Source organism: Alligator mississippiensis, chromosome 2 (genome assembly GCF_030867095.1).
Source record: "Alligator mississippiensis isolate rAllMis1 chromosome 2, rAllMis1, whole genome shotgun sequence".
In the NCBI taxonomy this organism is placed as follows: Eukaryota; Metazoa; Chordata; order Crocodylia; family Alligatoridae; genus Alligator; species Alligator mississippiensis.
In genome coordinates, this window is record NC_081825.1 from 272,564,919 (window position 1) to 272,579,547 (window position 14,629).

Consider the following 14,629-nt stretch of genomic DNA (forward strand, 5'->3'; position numbering starts at 1 on the left):
ATCTCAGGCATGAAAAGAAGGATCACAACACTGGCACACTTAATGGATAAAGGTTTGTTACAGAACAGAAAAGTCATACAAAAATTGGTAAGTTACCTGTGCAACAAGTACATTAATAGCATTTTGGGACACAGCCTTCTCTTGCTGATCCCAACAAGCTCATATTAATAATGAAAGGAGCCATAAATTTACAGCAGCAAGAAGAAAAATACCCTGTCAAGAATAAAAATCTAATAGCATGTGCTGAAAATCTTCTCCTATCATCTATTAACCTTCCAAATCCATAGTTTTGTTCATGATACACAGTCACATAAAACCAAAACAAAAGAAACTCCAAATTCCGAAACAAATAAGCGTCCTTTAATACGACAGGCTTCTCTACACAAATTCTTTTACAGTGTTTTCCCCACCACAATACTGATACTTGACCATCTGAAGAGACATTTCAGATATCAGCACAATTAGAATGTAAGCTAAATCTCTCTGTCTGAAGAATTTTGCATTATCAACACTGTTTAAGTTATTACCGGAACATTTTTGTGCTGCGTATTCTCAATTCCACTAAAAAAGCCTGCTGTAATTTACAGTAAGCAAATCAATAATCTGAGTAAAGGACAACCAGCAATTTTCACAGTCTATATCACTTTATGTAATAATTCACCATTTTCATGGCACCAGGGTTTAAAGAGACTTGAAATAAAAGGAAACAGGTAGAAGGGACATAAAACCACCACAAAGCCTTACAGGGAATAAATGCTATCAGGTTTGCTAGCTGTGCAGGGCTTTGCTCATAAGAAAAATTACTCACGAGATGCATGTATCTATGACCTACCTTGCAGAAGGGCTCCATTTCTCTTGAAAAAGGTGCTTCCTGGCCAAATGGGTGGACCTGATGTGCTAAAGGTAATAAGAAATAAGTGTAAAGAAAATCTCATTTACATGTCATCTTTTACAGTAACTATTTTTTATTAAGTCCTCTCTGTTTCTAATATGGAAGAAATACTAATATAGTGTAAAACATGGCAAATTTTAACTTAAAAGCAAGACCTAGCACTCTCACCTTGGGACAGGATGATTTGATTTTAAGATTCAAATTCTGTTCACAAGAAAACAAACTACTCTTTAGCTCAAACCTACACTCAAAATAAAAAAAAAAAAAGAGAGAGAGAGAGAGAAAAAAGCAGTGTGAAAAATCACTGTCACAAAAAATATTTATTGAATTCACAGTGTAGCAAAACATACATTTCAAAAGTCATCTACTGGAAAACAAAAGCTTTTTATAGCCTTATTCAGTCATAACAACTCAGTCTCCCATTTTAAAAAGTATTAGGGAAAAAAAGCAAAAGCAAAAAGGCTTAGCCAAGTACAAAAAAAACTGTGCAGTATTTATATAGGAATATTACATCTGCAAAGAGTGCTATGAATTAAGTGATACATCTCACTGCATCAATAATCACATTAGTGAGAAAATAACTTGTTGAGCTGAACAGAAAGTTCAGCAGACTAGATAGCCACCAGAAAGAAACACAAATGTGTTTCATCATTCATTTTTATTACAGGTTTCCCTTTCTTTATGTGTTCCTAGAAAACAGTGCATAACTCGAATTCACATAAAGAGAACCCACTTTACAATGTAACAAATAGGGATATGTTCCAAGACCTCGACCGTACCGACCCCCAGACCCACTTCTACTGCTTTTACAAGACAATTTTGGTACCCACCAATGGCAGACAGTACACACAAGCACAGGGTACTGTTATGATGGGGATAGCAACTATGGAAACATGTTGCAGACAACAAGTAAGAAGCACAGATCCACGCAGGAGACTATTTTGGTGCGCATCACTCCCACAATGCACCGCATAAAGCAGCTGACTGCGGGCTTCCATCACACCAATAGCATAAGAGTGAATTTACCTCACATATAATGAATTTTTGGTATAAAAAGGGTCATCGCATAAGAGCAAATTCGCACATACAGAACACGCCTGAAGCGAGAGAAACCTGTATTATTTGTTTTGAGGTGATCCTTAGGAACACCACTTGTGAATCAAGACACTATTGTGTTAGGTACTATGTCCACTAAAAGCAAAAATAAATAGATCTGCTTCTAATACATTAAAATCCAAGTTTAAGACAACAGGTAAATATAGACAAAAGGGAAAGCACAAGAAACCAGTGAGACTATATTAGTTAGCATAATAAACCATGTCCTGAACTTCAGGAAAGAGCAATTTGCAGGTAGGCCAATTCAGCCTTTCAAAGACAGAAAAAAGACATAAGCAGATTGTTGTGGAGGAGACATTCTGAAATAAACTATAAAAACAAACAGATGTAGGGTGAATGTTTAAAAAAAAAAAAACCCCTGTCATTGCGCTTTTTTTACAGCACAAAATATTCTTTTGCCAAAAAATCCCCTTCTCTCTCCACTGTTTTGTGATATGGTTTTGGCTGCTTAAAACACCTACAGGACACCTGTTTGTAGTGCTGCTAAAGGTAGGTGTAGCAATTGTAGGTACATGGGGAACCTTGACAATGAAAAACTAAATAAATATAAAATTTTATAATAAAGTATCTCTCAGTTATGTGATAGGTCTTAGGGAGAACACTTTAAAGCACAACCTTTAGGGGAAATATCTATCTCTCTCTCTCTCTCTCTCTCTCATTTGTTGCAGTATTCTAGAAGAAAGGAAAAAACCAAAGAAACGTATTAGAGAACCACTCTTATAAAAATTGTTACATGGGCTGCAAGTAAGAACTCCAAAGCCAACTACCCCACCCAAAAGAGAACTATGTATTTTTTTTTTATTTATTTACATGCAAACTTTTCTTGGAATGAGCAGAACTATATTAACTTACTAGTATGCAAAGACTTTTCCTCTACACAAACAGCCCCTTCAACCCCCCAGATAGTTTTTAGGAAAATTAATAGATAGCAGCTACTACACATAGCAGTTGCTCCTCCTTCATTTTGGGGATACAAGATGTAAAGAAAACAATGCACACAATTTGTTTCTGGACTGAGGACCACTGCACAAAATCCAGACCCTATTACATTTACACCACTAGCAAAGTTCTGACACCAAAAACAAAAAACACAGCACACTGCTTGTGACTCTTGTGCTAATGTATAAAAGCACCATTTTGACACACACATTCAAATAGTGTTTGAATCCAGACATGCCAGGTGCAGGCATGTCCCTGTGCAACAGTGGCCTGGGGAACACCTATACGGAGCACAAAGTCATTTTATTGCAGGACAATTATTCTATTACCTACATTTTAGGCAAGATAAATTGAAGGTTCGATCCTTCTTCTACATGGGTACCCACGACAGTGCAAACAGCAAAGACAATGAGTGCTAAAGTGAAGACAGTAGCAGCTTTTACTAACTGCTACTGCACGAGTGTGGAGATGCATGCATTTTAGGTGTAGGATTAAACCCTTTGAATTTAGTCACTCATTCTTACTAATGTAAAGACCTCATTACCAGTAGATCACCACATAGCAAAGAAAATACTCATCCACGTAATAATTTATCAAATGCTAATAATAGCCACATGCAAAGTGAAGCTTAATACTCAACTGTATGGCACTTGTTTGTACTGCAATACTTCTTGAGACCACGTGAAATTGACTCAAATTTCAGGGAATCTTTGGCAATCCCTCACAGTTGAGGATAACTGCCTTATTTGTGGGTCTGAAGATGGCTAACGAGGCCAATCCGGGATCAACAGACCCTGCTGCAACTTGGGCATGTGTTTCTGTGCAGAGTGGGTAGGTAGCTCTGGATTTTTAATTTGGTTCACGACACTGGTTCTGCTGCTCCCGCTCTATTTCCTGTTGTTGCCGTGAGGTTACAAAGTACTGAGATCCCTTCAGCAGACTCTTCCTCCATTTGGGCCAGTCCTGGGCAATAGTCTTCCAGAAGTGATGTAAAGTTGCATTTTTTCAAGTTGGCTTTGAGAATGTCCTTGAAGGGACATACTCTGCCCCTTCTTGAGCGTACACCTTGACAGAGCTGAGAGAACAAAACTTGCTGTGGGAGGCAGACATTTAGATGTGGCCAGTCCAGCAAAGTTGATGCTGGGTGATCATCACCTCGATGCTTGTGATGTTGGCTTGTGAGAGGACACTAATGTTGGTGCATCCATCTTCCCACTGGATTTCAAGGATCTTCCGGCAGGCAGTGGTGATGGTACTTTACCAACATCTAGAAGTGTCTCCTATATGTTGTTCGCGTCTCAGCTTCATACAGTAAGGTGGGGATGCTCCATAAACCATCAGATTTGATGTCATAATTTTCAAACACCCATTTCCTCAGGTGTCTGAAGGCTACACTTGCACACTTGAGGCTATGTTGGATTTCTTCATCAAATGTCAGCCTTCTGCAAGAGATGGCTTCCAAAGTATAGGACAGGGGTCAGCAACCCCCAGCACGCATGCCGAGCATGGCACACAAGGCCATTTTGCTCGGCTCGCCACCGCCAGTCCAAGCTCTAAGCAGCTGTTGCCAGCCACGGAGCCCAGGCTGCTCCCAGCAGGCAACTGGGAGGCTGCAAGACCTGCTGCAAGCAAACTGGGCTCCATGGGCCAGCTGCAGCCGGGAGGCTGCAAACAGCTGCTCTGGACTCCGGAAAGTCGGCACTTCAGCACCTTCCAAGGTAGACATTGTGGGGTTTTTTGCACTCCAGCCAAAAAAACATCGCCTACCCCTGGTATAGGAAATACTCAACATTCTCTAGAGTCTCATTATGAATCTGAATTACTGGGGACAGGGACTGCTAACTAAGGGATACACAGGGAGGCACACGTGCGGCTTGTAGATGTAATTACAGTGCGTCAGAGCAGACTCTATTAATTGAGTCTGATGGAGTGTGCTAATTAGAGTGCCTCCAGAAGTCTCCATGTCTCATGTATCAGCAACCCCGCACTTCAAAATGGTGGCAGGGGCACTAATTAAAGCTCATTTGACGAGCTCTAGTTAAAGCGTCCCCAACACCATTTTCAAGCGTAGGGACACTGATATACAAGATGGAGTGGACACTTTAATTAAAAAAGCACCGCCACCATCCCCCACCAAATGTGTAAAAACATCCTAAGAGTTCATTTTTGGGGACCTCAGTCTTCTGAATGTTAAGCGCCAGTCCCATTTCTTGCATATGTAGGTAAATATGCCAACAAGAAGATTATAGAAGAGAAAAGCCTTACTTCCATGATAGATCAGCGATAGGATATTTGTTTTTGTTCTCTGATGACAATTACTGGATATTAAAAAAGGAAAAGGGGAATGCATAGAGTTGCTGGCACAGGGAAATAATGAAGGACTTTGGTATAGAAGACAGGGCCCATGGAAAGGAGAGTACCAGGATGTATACATGGGTGCTGTCTGGAATTTTTATGATGGAATATTTTTCTGTAGAAAAATGCTGATTTTTTAAAAATCTAAATGTTTCTGAGTACATATCCATTTGAACACATTTTTTTGTTGGAAAATGAGGCAGACAGGCACCTGGCTGGCCAGCCAAGTTGCTCGGTTCCTGGCAACCCACCAAACAACTTACCATGAGGTCCTGGTGTGCAGGATGATTTTGGCCTATAGAATCAATGATGCCTGTGACTATCACGTTTAATTATGTCTACCAAGATGTATGGCACATCTTTACAAGATCTTTAAATGTGCATAAGCTAAACATTTGGGCAAGGAAATAATTCTTTTGTCTTCTGCAATTTACATTAGAGCAAGGCATCTGCATTTCTTAAAGCCATGTACCTTTTTAAAAATAAAAAGAAGTCAAAATATGAACTTTCTTCTTTGTTTTAGTATTCCACCATTAAACAAAACTCTAATAAGACCTCCTTTTCAAACAGGCCCAGTTTGTAGAGCTAAAAAGTCCTCCAATTTTGTGTGTCTAAATATAAGACTTAAGGATGATGAAAATGGAAATGGAAAGCAATATGAGGCAAATAATTATAGTACATCTTGAGTGAACTGGAGGAGAGGAAACAAAATTAACTTTAAAGTTTCCTGAAGCAGACGTTTAACCAATCACATCCCAAGGGTAAGGATCCCAGACTCCAAGAACCAGCCCAAAAATGATATAATGGTTTGTATCTTTAAAAACAAAAGGTAGGTGACAAAGTGGTTACCAGTCTAAATGAGGCTCTGGGGAAAAGACTGAAATAAAACCTAAGGGTATGCTGGTAAAGATTGAGAGGTTCAGTTGAAAGCCAACACATTGTTTTGCAAGCACTCAACATGAAAAACAGATACGATCAGAGAGAAAATGTGCTGTTGAATGGTGAACAGGTTGCAGTGGCAGGGAAGGCCTGTGAAGAGAGAAGCATTACAGCTGAGTATTGAGCACAAAAGACACATGCTGCTGCCACTGCAAGGTTGTTTGTTATTGCAAGGTACAGACTGTGCAAACTGAGTTGCTAAACAAATCACCCCTATAGCTAGTTCAACATGTGGCTTCTGTAGGAAGGTGCAACATGAAAGAGTTGCGAAAACTTTTAACTTGACTTATGGCCATGAAATGAGTTGCCATAAATAAATGCTAATAGACACACTTATTAACAGGAATTCTAGTTTTCTCTGATTTAAGAAAAATACCCAATATCTGAATAAAAAAGTAACCACAAATCTACATTTTTCCATGATTAAAATGAAACACCACTATATATCTATATAGAGAGATTAGTGATGTTTCATTTTAATCACGAGAAAGTGTGGACTTGGGGTTAATTTTTTTAATCTGAAAATTGGAGATTTTTTTAAAATCAGAGAAAACCAGGATCCCTGTTTATTTGCATCCTGCCCAGAGGGAAAAGTGCAGTACTACCTTCCTTGTAACTAATTCCCTTTTCTCCAGGGCTAACAAATCTGATGCATCAAGACAATAAGATAACTGAAATCCCTCCAGAACACAGGCCAAACTTGCAAAGTGAGTAGAACAAAGGCATAATCAAAAGGATATCTTAAAGTATGATATCAACATATTTCAAGTTCAGAAATTCTGACCAATAAATTTAACTGAAAGCTCCTAACATTGAAGACTAGAATATTTTCAGAGATGACAGATCAGATCTCTGAATGATAAATAATTTCATCAAGCACTGACAGACAATTCCTACAGGTTGAAAGACCAGCTGGAGAGAACAGTTTCAAAAACTAGAAATTCACCTTAAAGTTGCTAAAGCAACAATGGAAAGGTGCTAGCTTAAAACTTGAAAACCACCAGACTGGGTCTGAAGTCAAGAGTGGGTAATGATCTTAACAGGTACAGTCAATTCTCAAGGAAGCCAAATGCCAGAGAGCAGTTCATCTGAATTATGATTGCAGTGCAAATGAAAGTTGAGATAATAGCTTCTAACTTCTTCTGAAGCGTTTTTAGGACAGGGTGGTAACTGGCCATGACCCGCGCATAAGGAGACTTTTGTGAGGATGTGGAAAACCTTCATATGTGAAAGGATGAGTAGTACTCTCTTTGCTTACCTTCCTTGAACTTTGAGTGAAGATTTTTTATATACCGTAGGAATTCAAAGTTCTCTCAGTTCCTTTTGCCTGAAGGAGCACAGCCTGAGTCTACTTGTTCAGGGCAGGAGGAGAAAGGGGATAGGCTCATTTTACATTTTCCAGCTTCTTTGAAGAAGTGGCTTATCCAAGTTCAACTATTTTGGAGGGAACTGGGTTGCAAAAAAGCAAAACACTTCAGTCTTTCTGTGGATACTCTTCTATAACTTGCCTCTTGCAGACATTAATGGAAAAGACCCTTGCTTTATTGTTGAAGGACAAGCTTTGTCATAATTTGCTATCTGTTGATCAAAAGGACCTGAACCTGTTCAGCCTCAGCAAGAGGAGGCTGAGGGGGGACCTGGGACCTGGAGGCTGAGGGGGGGCCCTACAAGCTCATCAGGGGGGATCAACAGCAAATAGGCAGAGTCCTTTTCTCCCCAACACTACCTGGGGTGACAAGAAACAATGGTCATAAGCTGATAGGTTAGTTTAGAGATCAGAGGTTTAGGTTAGAGACCAGAAGGCAATATTTTACCGTTAGGGTGGCCAAAATCTGGAACCAACTTCCCAGGGAAGTGGTCCTCACCCCTACCTTGGGCAAATTCAAGAGGAGGTTGGATGATCACCTGTCTAGGGTCTTGTGAACCCAGCATTCATTCCTGCCTGTGGCAGGGGGTCAGGCTAGATGATCTGTTCAGGTCCCTCCTGACCCTAGCTACTATGAAACTATGAAAAAAACTTTCAAAAGGAAGTTAGTAAATACATGTTTTTGTAGCCAGTGGAGAGGTAGGAGTTAAGGCAGGGGTGGGCAATTATTTTGGGCAGAGGGCCACTTACTGAGTTTTGGCAAGCCATCGAGGGCCGCATGACAGGCAGCCAGGGGCAGATAAATATTAATTTTCTACATTTTTTAGGGGCCCCATGGGCCAGATAGAATGGCCTGCCAGGCTGCATCTGGCTGCATTTTGCCCACCCCTGAGTTAAGGAGTGGCTTTTCTGACATGACAATTTTCTCTGACAAGGTGAAACATTTTTACCCCCTCAACAAATAATTACAGGGACAGGGAGGAGTTGAGCAGGTCTTGCTTTAAGTTTGTGTGGCTGCCTGGAAACAATTAACAGGAATGCAGGAAAGATTATATGGCTCCAATACATATCACAGTAGAGGGGGAAAAACAGCTTCAATTTGTATTTATTGCTGCTAGAAAACTTCAGTTTCATTTTTTTTAAAAAAAAGGTCTGTAAGGAATATCGAGAAGAGTGTTGGAGAGATGATGTATCCTTGTTTAATTCCCATCTTAACCTCAAAGAGATCTATGATAGATCCATTACTGGAAAGGTGAAGAATGATGATGAATTTTGGTGGGCAACTGTACTTCAGAAGGATCCTCCACATTGCTTCTTAGCTGAAAGAGTCAAAGGCTTTCCTGAAGTGAAGGCAGCCATGTAGAGACGTAAGGAGATGGTTCAGAAGGGTTCTCGCAATTATCTTTCCTGTGGTAGACAGCAAGGTGATCCCTCTGCTACAAGTAGTCAATACCTTGCTCAGACAAGTAGTCAATACCTTGCTCAGAATCCCTTCAACCCATTAAGCTGTGCCCATCCCAAACCACAAAGTCAGATCCCTGCAGATAGTGCTAAGTAACAACTGTTTTCATACAAGCAATCTCTTGCTCTCCTCCCATCATAAAAGCAGAGGGAACACAAATTCCTCTATTATCTTACTGCCTTCATTTTATTACACTCCTCTACTGGAAAGTAACTAGACAGCACAAAAAGGAGGAGTTAATGTTATAAGTCTAGTAAGACAAACACAGTTGTATTAAAGAATTTATCACCCACATTATGGTTTTTGAGCAATTCAGGAGCATTTATATACAGATGTACAGTTAACACATGCATTTAGTTAACAAGACAAAAGAATTTACAGTTTCTGCCAACAGCTTGCTGGCAGATACTATCAAAATTAGCTATTACCTAGCAACGGACAAGCAAGCTTCCTCCTGAATCAAGCGAAAAATCCACTAAAACTGGGCTAATGAAAATATAGGAAAAATATTTTGAAGGTATGTATTCTTATTAAGATATTTCTTGATTTTAATGAATGTTGATAGTTTGTGAGAGGTAAGTACATGAAATCACAGCAGAGTCTTCTCAAGTTTTTCTGTAAGTGACAAGGTATTATTTAAGAGATTTATGAATTCACAATAGTAATGATAATTACATTTATAAAGACCATCTGCTAACATTGCTACTTCAGCAATCCTACCTTTTACTGTCTTTATAACTCTTATTGCGACTTCTAGGACCTAGACAGGGAGCTCTTAGGACTGAGCATTTCCTGGTTTCTCTCCTGCACTCTAAAAAATGTTTTTTAAAGTTTCCTCTGTGAAATAAGTTTCCTCTATTAAATGACTGCCAGTGGGATTAAGTTAGGCCTTCACAAGATTTAAATATTTTAAAAGTCAAACTGAAGAGATATTCAAAAAACAAACATCCAGTAATATTCAGCGTTGTTTTCAGAAAGATACATGTAGAAAACTGATCAGATTGTTGTGCTCCCCAAATAGCCATAGGAATTCTCTATTAAAAACACCTCTTCTTCCCTATGCCTACCACCAAAACTTGGGATCATAAACTACCATTCATCTAGCCTAGGAAAATTGGGCCAAACTTCTGCTGGAGCCCATCAGTAACTCTCCTAAGGTAGTCAAAAATCTCACTGCTGGAGTTGTATGTGAGGCTCCCTTTTTCCCCTGAAGAAAAAAGCAAGGCCTTGCTAAGAGCTGAAAATAGTATTATGAAGAGAGAAGTTTAAAGCAGAAGGCAAATATTCCATCTTAAAAAGAAAAAGACCTATATATCTTTTAAATGAGACATCTCTCAGAGGCTTGCATTTTGGACTCATGTGGTAAAGCCAGTTCCTATTTTGTACTTTAAATACTATAACACTTTTCTTTTGAAAACGTTGTTATTCTAGGCCAAATATTGAAACAGGAAAAACCCTAGATATATTTAGAAGTCCATTGTGAGCCAACTGTCCCACATGATATAATTAAAAAGATCTGCCTCCAAGAGGAGTCCTGTTCACTGAATGTTGGCTACTAGCCTCATATTCTAATCCCAGCTCTAGCACTAACTCCCTATGTAGCTGGGGCTAGTCATGTTATCTACCATATTTTCTCAAATCCAAAATAACTTCAAATTTAAGATGAGCCTCCAATAATTCAGATCTATATATGGCAAATGTATAAATTTGTTACAGGTTTCTATGTATAGAAGCTAATTATCGGAGGGTTGTCTTAAACGAATGCCCCTCCCCAACCACTGAAACAGGGAAAGCAGCAGCAGTAAGGCAGATGGTCGCCTTGCCCTCTGCCATCCCCACTTGTCCCCCCTGCACTTTTAATCCCCCATGGTACCTGCAGCCCTGTTGCCTGCTCTCCCCCCACCTCCCTGCATATGGCCTCCTGCAGCCTCTGCCTCTTCCTGCAACTTCTGCTACCTGGCTGCTCCCCACAGCCACTGCCCTCTTGCTTTCCTCCTGCAGCCTCTGCTCCACACTGCCTCTGGCTCTCTTCCCACCACTTACTGTCAGATGCATCCCTGGCTCCATTCTCTCCCAGGGGACGAAGCACATGGAAGCTCCAGCCCGTCCAGCCACACAGCAGCATCCCACAGCCAGAGCTGCAGCCATTGCTGCTGCTGCATGGCCAGGCAGGGACCAGAGCTTTTATGGCTCCATGCCCTGGCAGAGAATGGACCCAAAGCTGGAGCCGGACCCAGAGAAGGCAAGGGGGAAGGAGGCTGCTGCAGCTCTGACTGGCCCTGACCAGGGCTGGGGGCAGAGTCAGAGCCACAACAGCTGCCTGCCCCAACCTCAGCCTTGTACTCAAATCCAAAATTAGGGGCTCCCCCCAAGATGGGGAAACAACTTCATCTTGGATTAAAGTAAATACAGTATATGCCCCAGTTTCCTCATTTATAAGCTATAAATATTTCTTATCCACCTGCCCTGCAGTTCTGAGGGCAGTATATAAATAAATGCTGGAGAGAGCTTTGAAACACAGTATTAGGTAAGGAATAAGTATTTTGAAGTACATGCAGCTAATGGGAGAATATAAATATACTGCACTTTTACTATGCACTTCTTCATTTTTCTTTTTTTCTGATGGAACACAAAGAACTCCTGGATAGAAAGATACCTATTTTTTGTGATGCTGCTTGTGTCTTGATTTATTACCACATGCTATTAGGCAATTGCTTAATAGTCTCCTGGGGTAGGGACAGAAGTGATACATAAACCAGTTTAAGTGATCACAAACTGGTTGAAACTTGTAACAAAACAGAAGCTCAGTGCACATAAACCAGATTCATAATGGCTGAAGCTAGTTTAAGAGAAACCTGGCTGAATACAGTATCAGACTTAACTGATTTGGGTCAAACTAGTTTATGAAACTTCTGTCCCAGACCCCTTCCTGGTTTAAGTTAAATCAGAGTCCCCCAGCAGCCCAACATGCTTTCCAGCCCTGGGGTGGGCTGGGCTGTGTTGTCTGCTCCAGAGAGAAGAGCTGACCCCACCCCTCTGATCCCTAGCTGGAGCAGGGAGGGCTGGCTGCCAAGGGGGTGGGAAGGGGGCAAGCCCAGCTGTGGGTGCACCCCAGTCTACAGGGGAGGACAGGACTGCCCCTACCCCAGGCAAACCTTGGCTGGGGTCTGGGACCAGGGAGGGGGGCTAAACACCTCTTTGCTGGTTTAAATTTACTGCTGGCTGTGACTGTAAACTACAAATCCCAGAGACACCTGGAAACAGGAAGAGGAAGTGATGAACAACCCTGCAGAGTCCTGCTACTGTGATTCTGGACTGCAAATCCCATAGACCTTGGGGGCAGCAAGAAGAAGAAGTGAACACAGCCAGAGAACCATGCTTTAGCACTCCCTGGCTTCTAGCCTGATCCACTGCAGGCACATGGCTGCATTTCCTACATCAAAGGTAAAATGTCTGTTCACTTCTGTTTCAATTTAATCTGTGCAGTTTAGGCTAACCTGCAAAGACTGAATCAATTTCCAATGCACAGGAAAAAGTGAACTTGCTAAATGGGTACTTTGTGGCAGTTTTTCACTAGTCCCACGAGATGCCCCTGCCCACTGTGGGTCAGGAAAGCCCGGGTGAGGGAGATTCCTTGCCTTCCATTGAAGCTGACCTCTTGAAGGAACACCCTGACAGGCTGGATACCTTCAAGTCAGCAGGCCAAAATGGGTTACGCACAAGGGTACTCAAGTTGCTGGCAAGCATCATAGCTCAGCCCCTGGCATAGATCTTTGAGAGCTCTTGGCGCTCTGGTGAAGTGCCCGAAGACTGGAAGAGGGCCAATTTTGTGCCTATCTTCAAGAAAGGGAGGAAAGTAGATCCAGCAAACTACAGGCCCATCAGCCTGACCTCTATCCTGGGGAAGGTCTTGGAAAAGATTATCAAAGAGGCCATCCTTAACAGACTAGCTGACAGCAGTATCCTGAGGGATACCCAGCATGGGTTTGTTGCAGGTAGGTCTTGCTTCACCAATCTCATTTCCCTTTATGACCAGGTGACCTATCACCTGGACAAGGGGGAAGAGATTGATGTTGTATATCTTGACTTCAAAAAAGCCTTCGATCTGGTATCCCATGATCACCTCTTGGCAAAACTGGCTAACTGCGGCTTCGACCTCACCATGATCCGCTGGCTGGGGAACTGGCTCCGCGGCAGGACCCAGAGGGTGGTGGTTGACGGGAGCCAATCATCTTGGTGCGTGATCACCAGTGGGGTCCCTCGAGGCTCTGTCCTAGGGCCTATACTATTTAACATCTTCATCAATGATGTGGATATTGGTGTTACAAGTGGGCTGGCCGAGTTTGCCGATGACACCGAACTCTGCGGTAAAGCATCCACACCTGAGTACAGGAGGACGATCCAGGTAGATCTTGACAGGCTCATTAAATGGGCGGATGAGAACCTGATGGTGTTCAACACTGAAAAATGCAAGGTTCTCCACCTTGGGAGGAAAAACCTGCAGCATGCTTATAGGCTCAGCAGTGCTACACTGGCTAGCACCACAGATGAAAAGGACTTGGGGGTCATGATTGACCACAAGATGAACATGAGCCTTCAATGTGATGATGCAGCTAGTAAAGCGAACAAAATGCTGGCTTGCATCCATAGATGCTTCTCAAGCAAATCCCGGGGCGTCATTCTCCCATTGTACTTGGCCTTGGTGAGGCCGCAGCTGGAGTACTGCATCCAGTTTTGGGCCCCACAATTCAAAAAGGATGTGGAGAAGCTTGAGAGGGTACAGAGGAGGGCCATGCGCATGATCAGAGGTCAGGAAAACAGACCTTATGATGAGAGGCTGAGAGCCATGGGATGCTTCAGCCTGGAAAAAAATCACAGGCTCAGGGGTGATCTGGTGGTCACCTATAAGTTTATCAGGGGTGCACATCAGGATCTGGGGGAATTTCTGTTCACCAGAGCGCCCCAAGGGATGGCAAGATCGAACAGTCACAAACTCTACCGCAACCGATTCAGGCTGGACATAAGAAAGAACTTCTTCACTGTTCAAACCCCCAAGGTTTGGAATAGACTGCCACTGGAGGCGGTTCAAGCACCCACTTTGAACGCCTTCAAGACACATTTGGATGCTTATCTTGCTGGGATCATATGATCCCTGCTGACTTCCTGCCCCTGGTGGACTCAATGATCCTCCGGGGTCCCTTCCAGCCCAAATGTCTATGGAATCTATGATTCAGCTTCAAGCTTTTTGAATCTCTGTACTTAGCCCTGGTGGTGGGGAGAACTGACTTCAAGTGCTCCACAGTGGGCAGAGGGCAAGGATGTCAAGTGCTGCTGCTCTGAAAGGCAGCACATAGCAGACTCTGCATAAAGGACATCTGTGCAAATGACCTGATCTTGGCCTCCATAAGCAGAGATTGGGACATCACAATGACACTGCAGAAAAGCAGAAGACCCGTTTACAGATACACAGGAGCTCAGTATTAACACAGGCTGGTGGGGAGATGTAAATCTATCAGTTAGAGCAGCAACATCAAACTACACCTTTGGATAGGTGGGGGTG

At 42.2% G+C, this 14,629-nt stretch overlaps 1 protein-coding gene across 9 annotated transcripts in view; it reads right to left on the reverse strand.

Moving 5' to 3' along the window:
* Positions 1 to 14,629, reverse strand: part of FOXN3 (forkhead box N3) — a 324,200-nt gene that overhangs the window by 109,544 nt on the left and 200,027 nt on the right. For all 9 annotated transcript variants that reach the window (XM_019481681.2, XM_019481679.2, XM_019481683.2 and 6 more), the window contains one exon: positions 833 to 897. In XM_019481681.2, the coding sequence (XP_019337226.1) occupies positions 833 to 897 (65 nt within the window). The remainder of the gene's footprint in view (positions 1 to 832; positions 898 to 14,629) is intronic.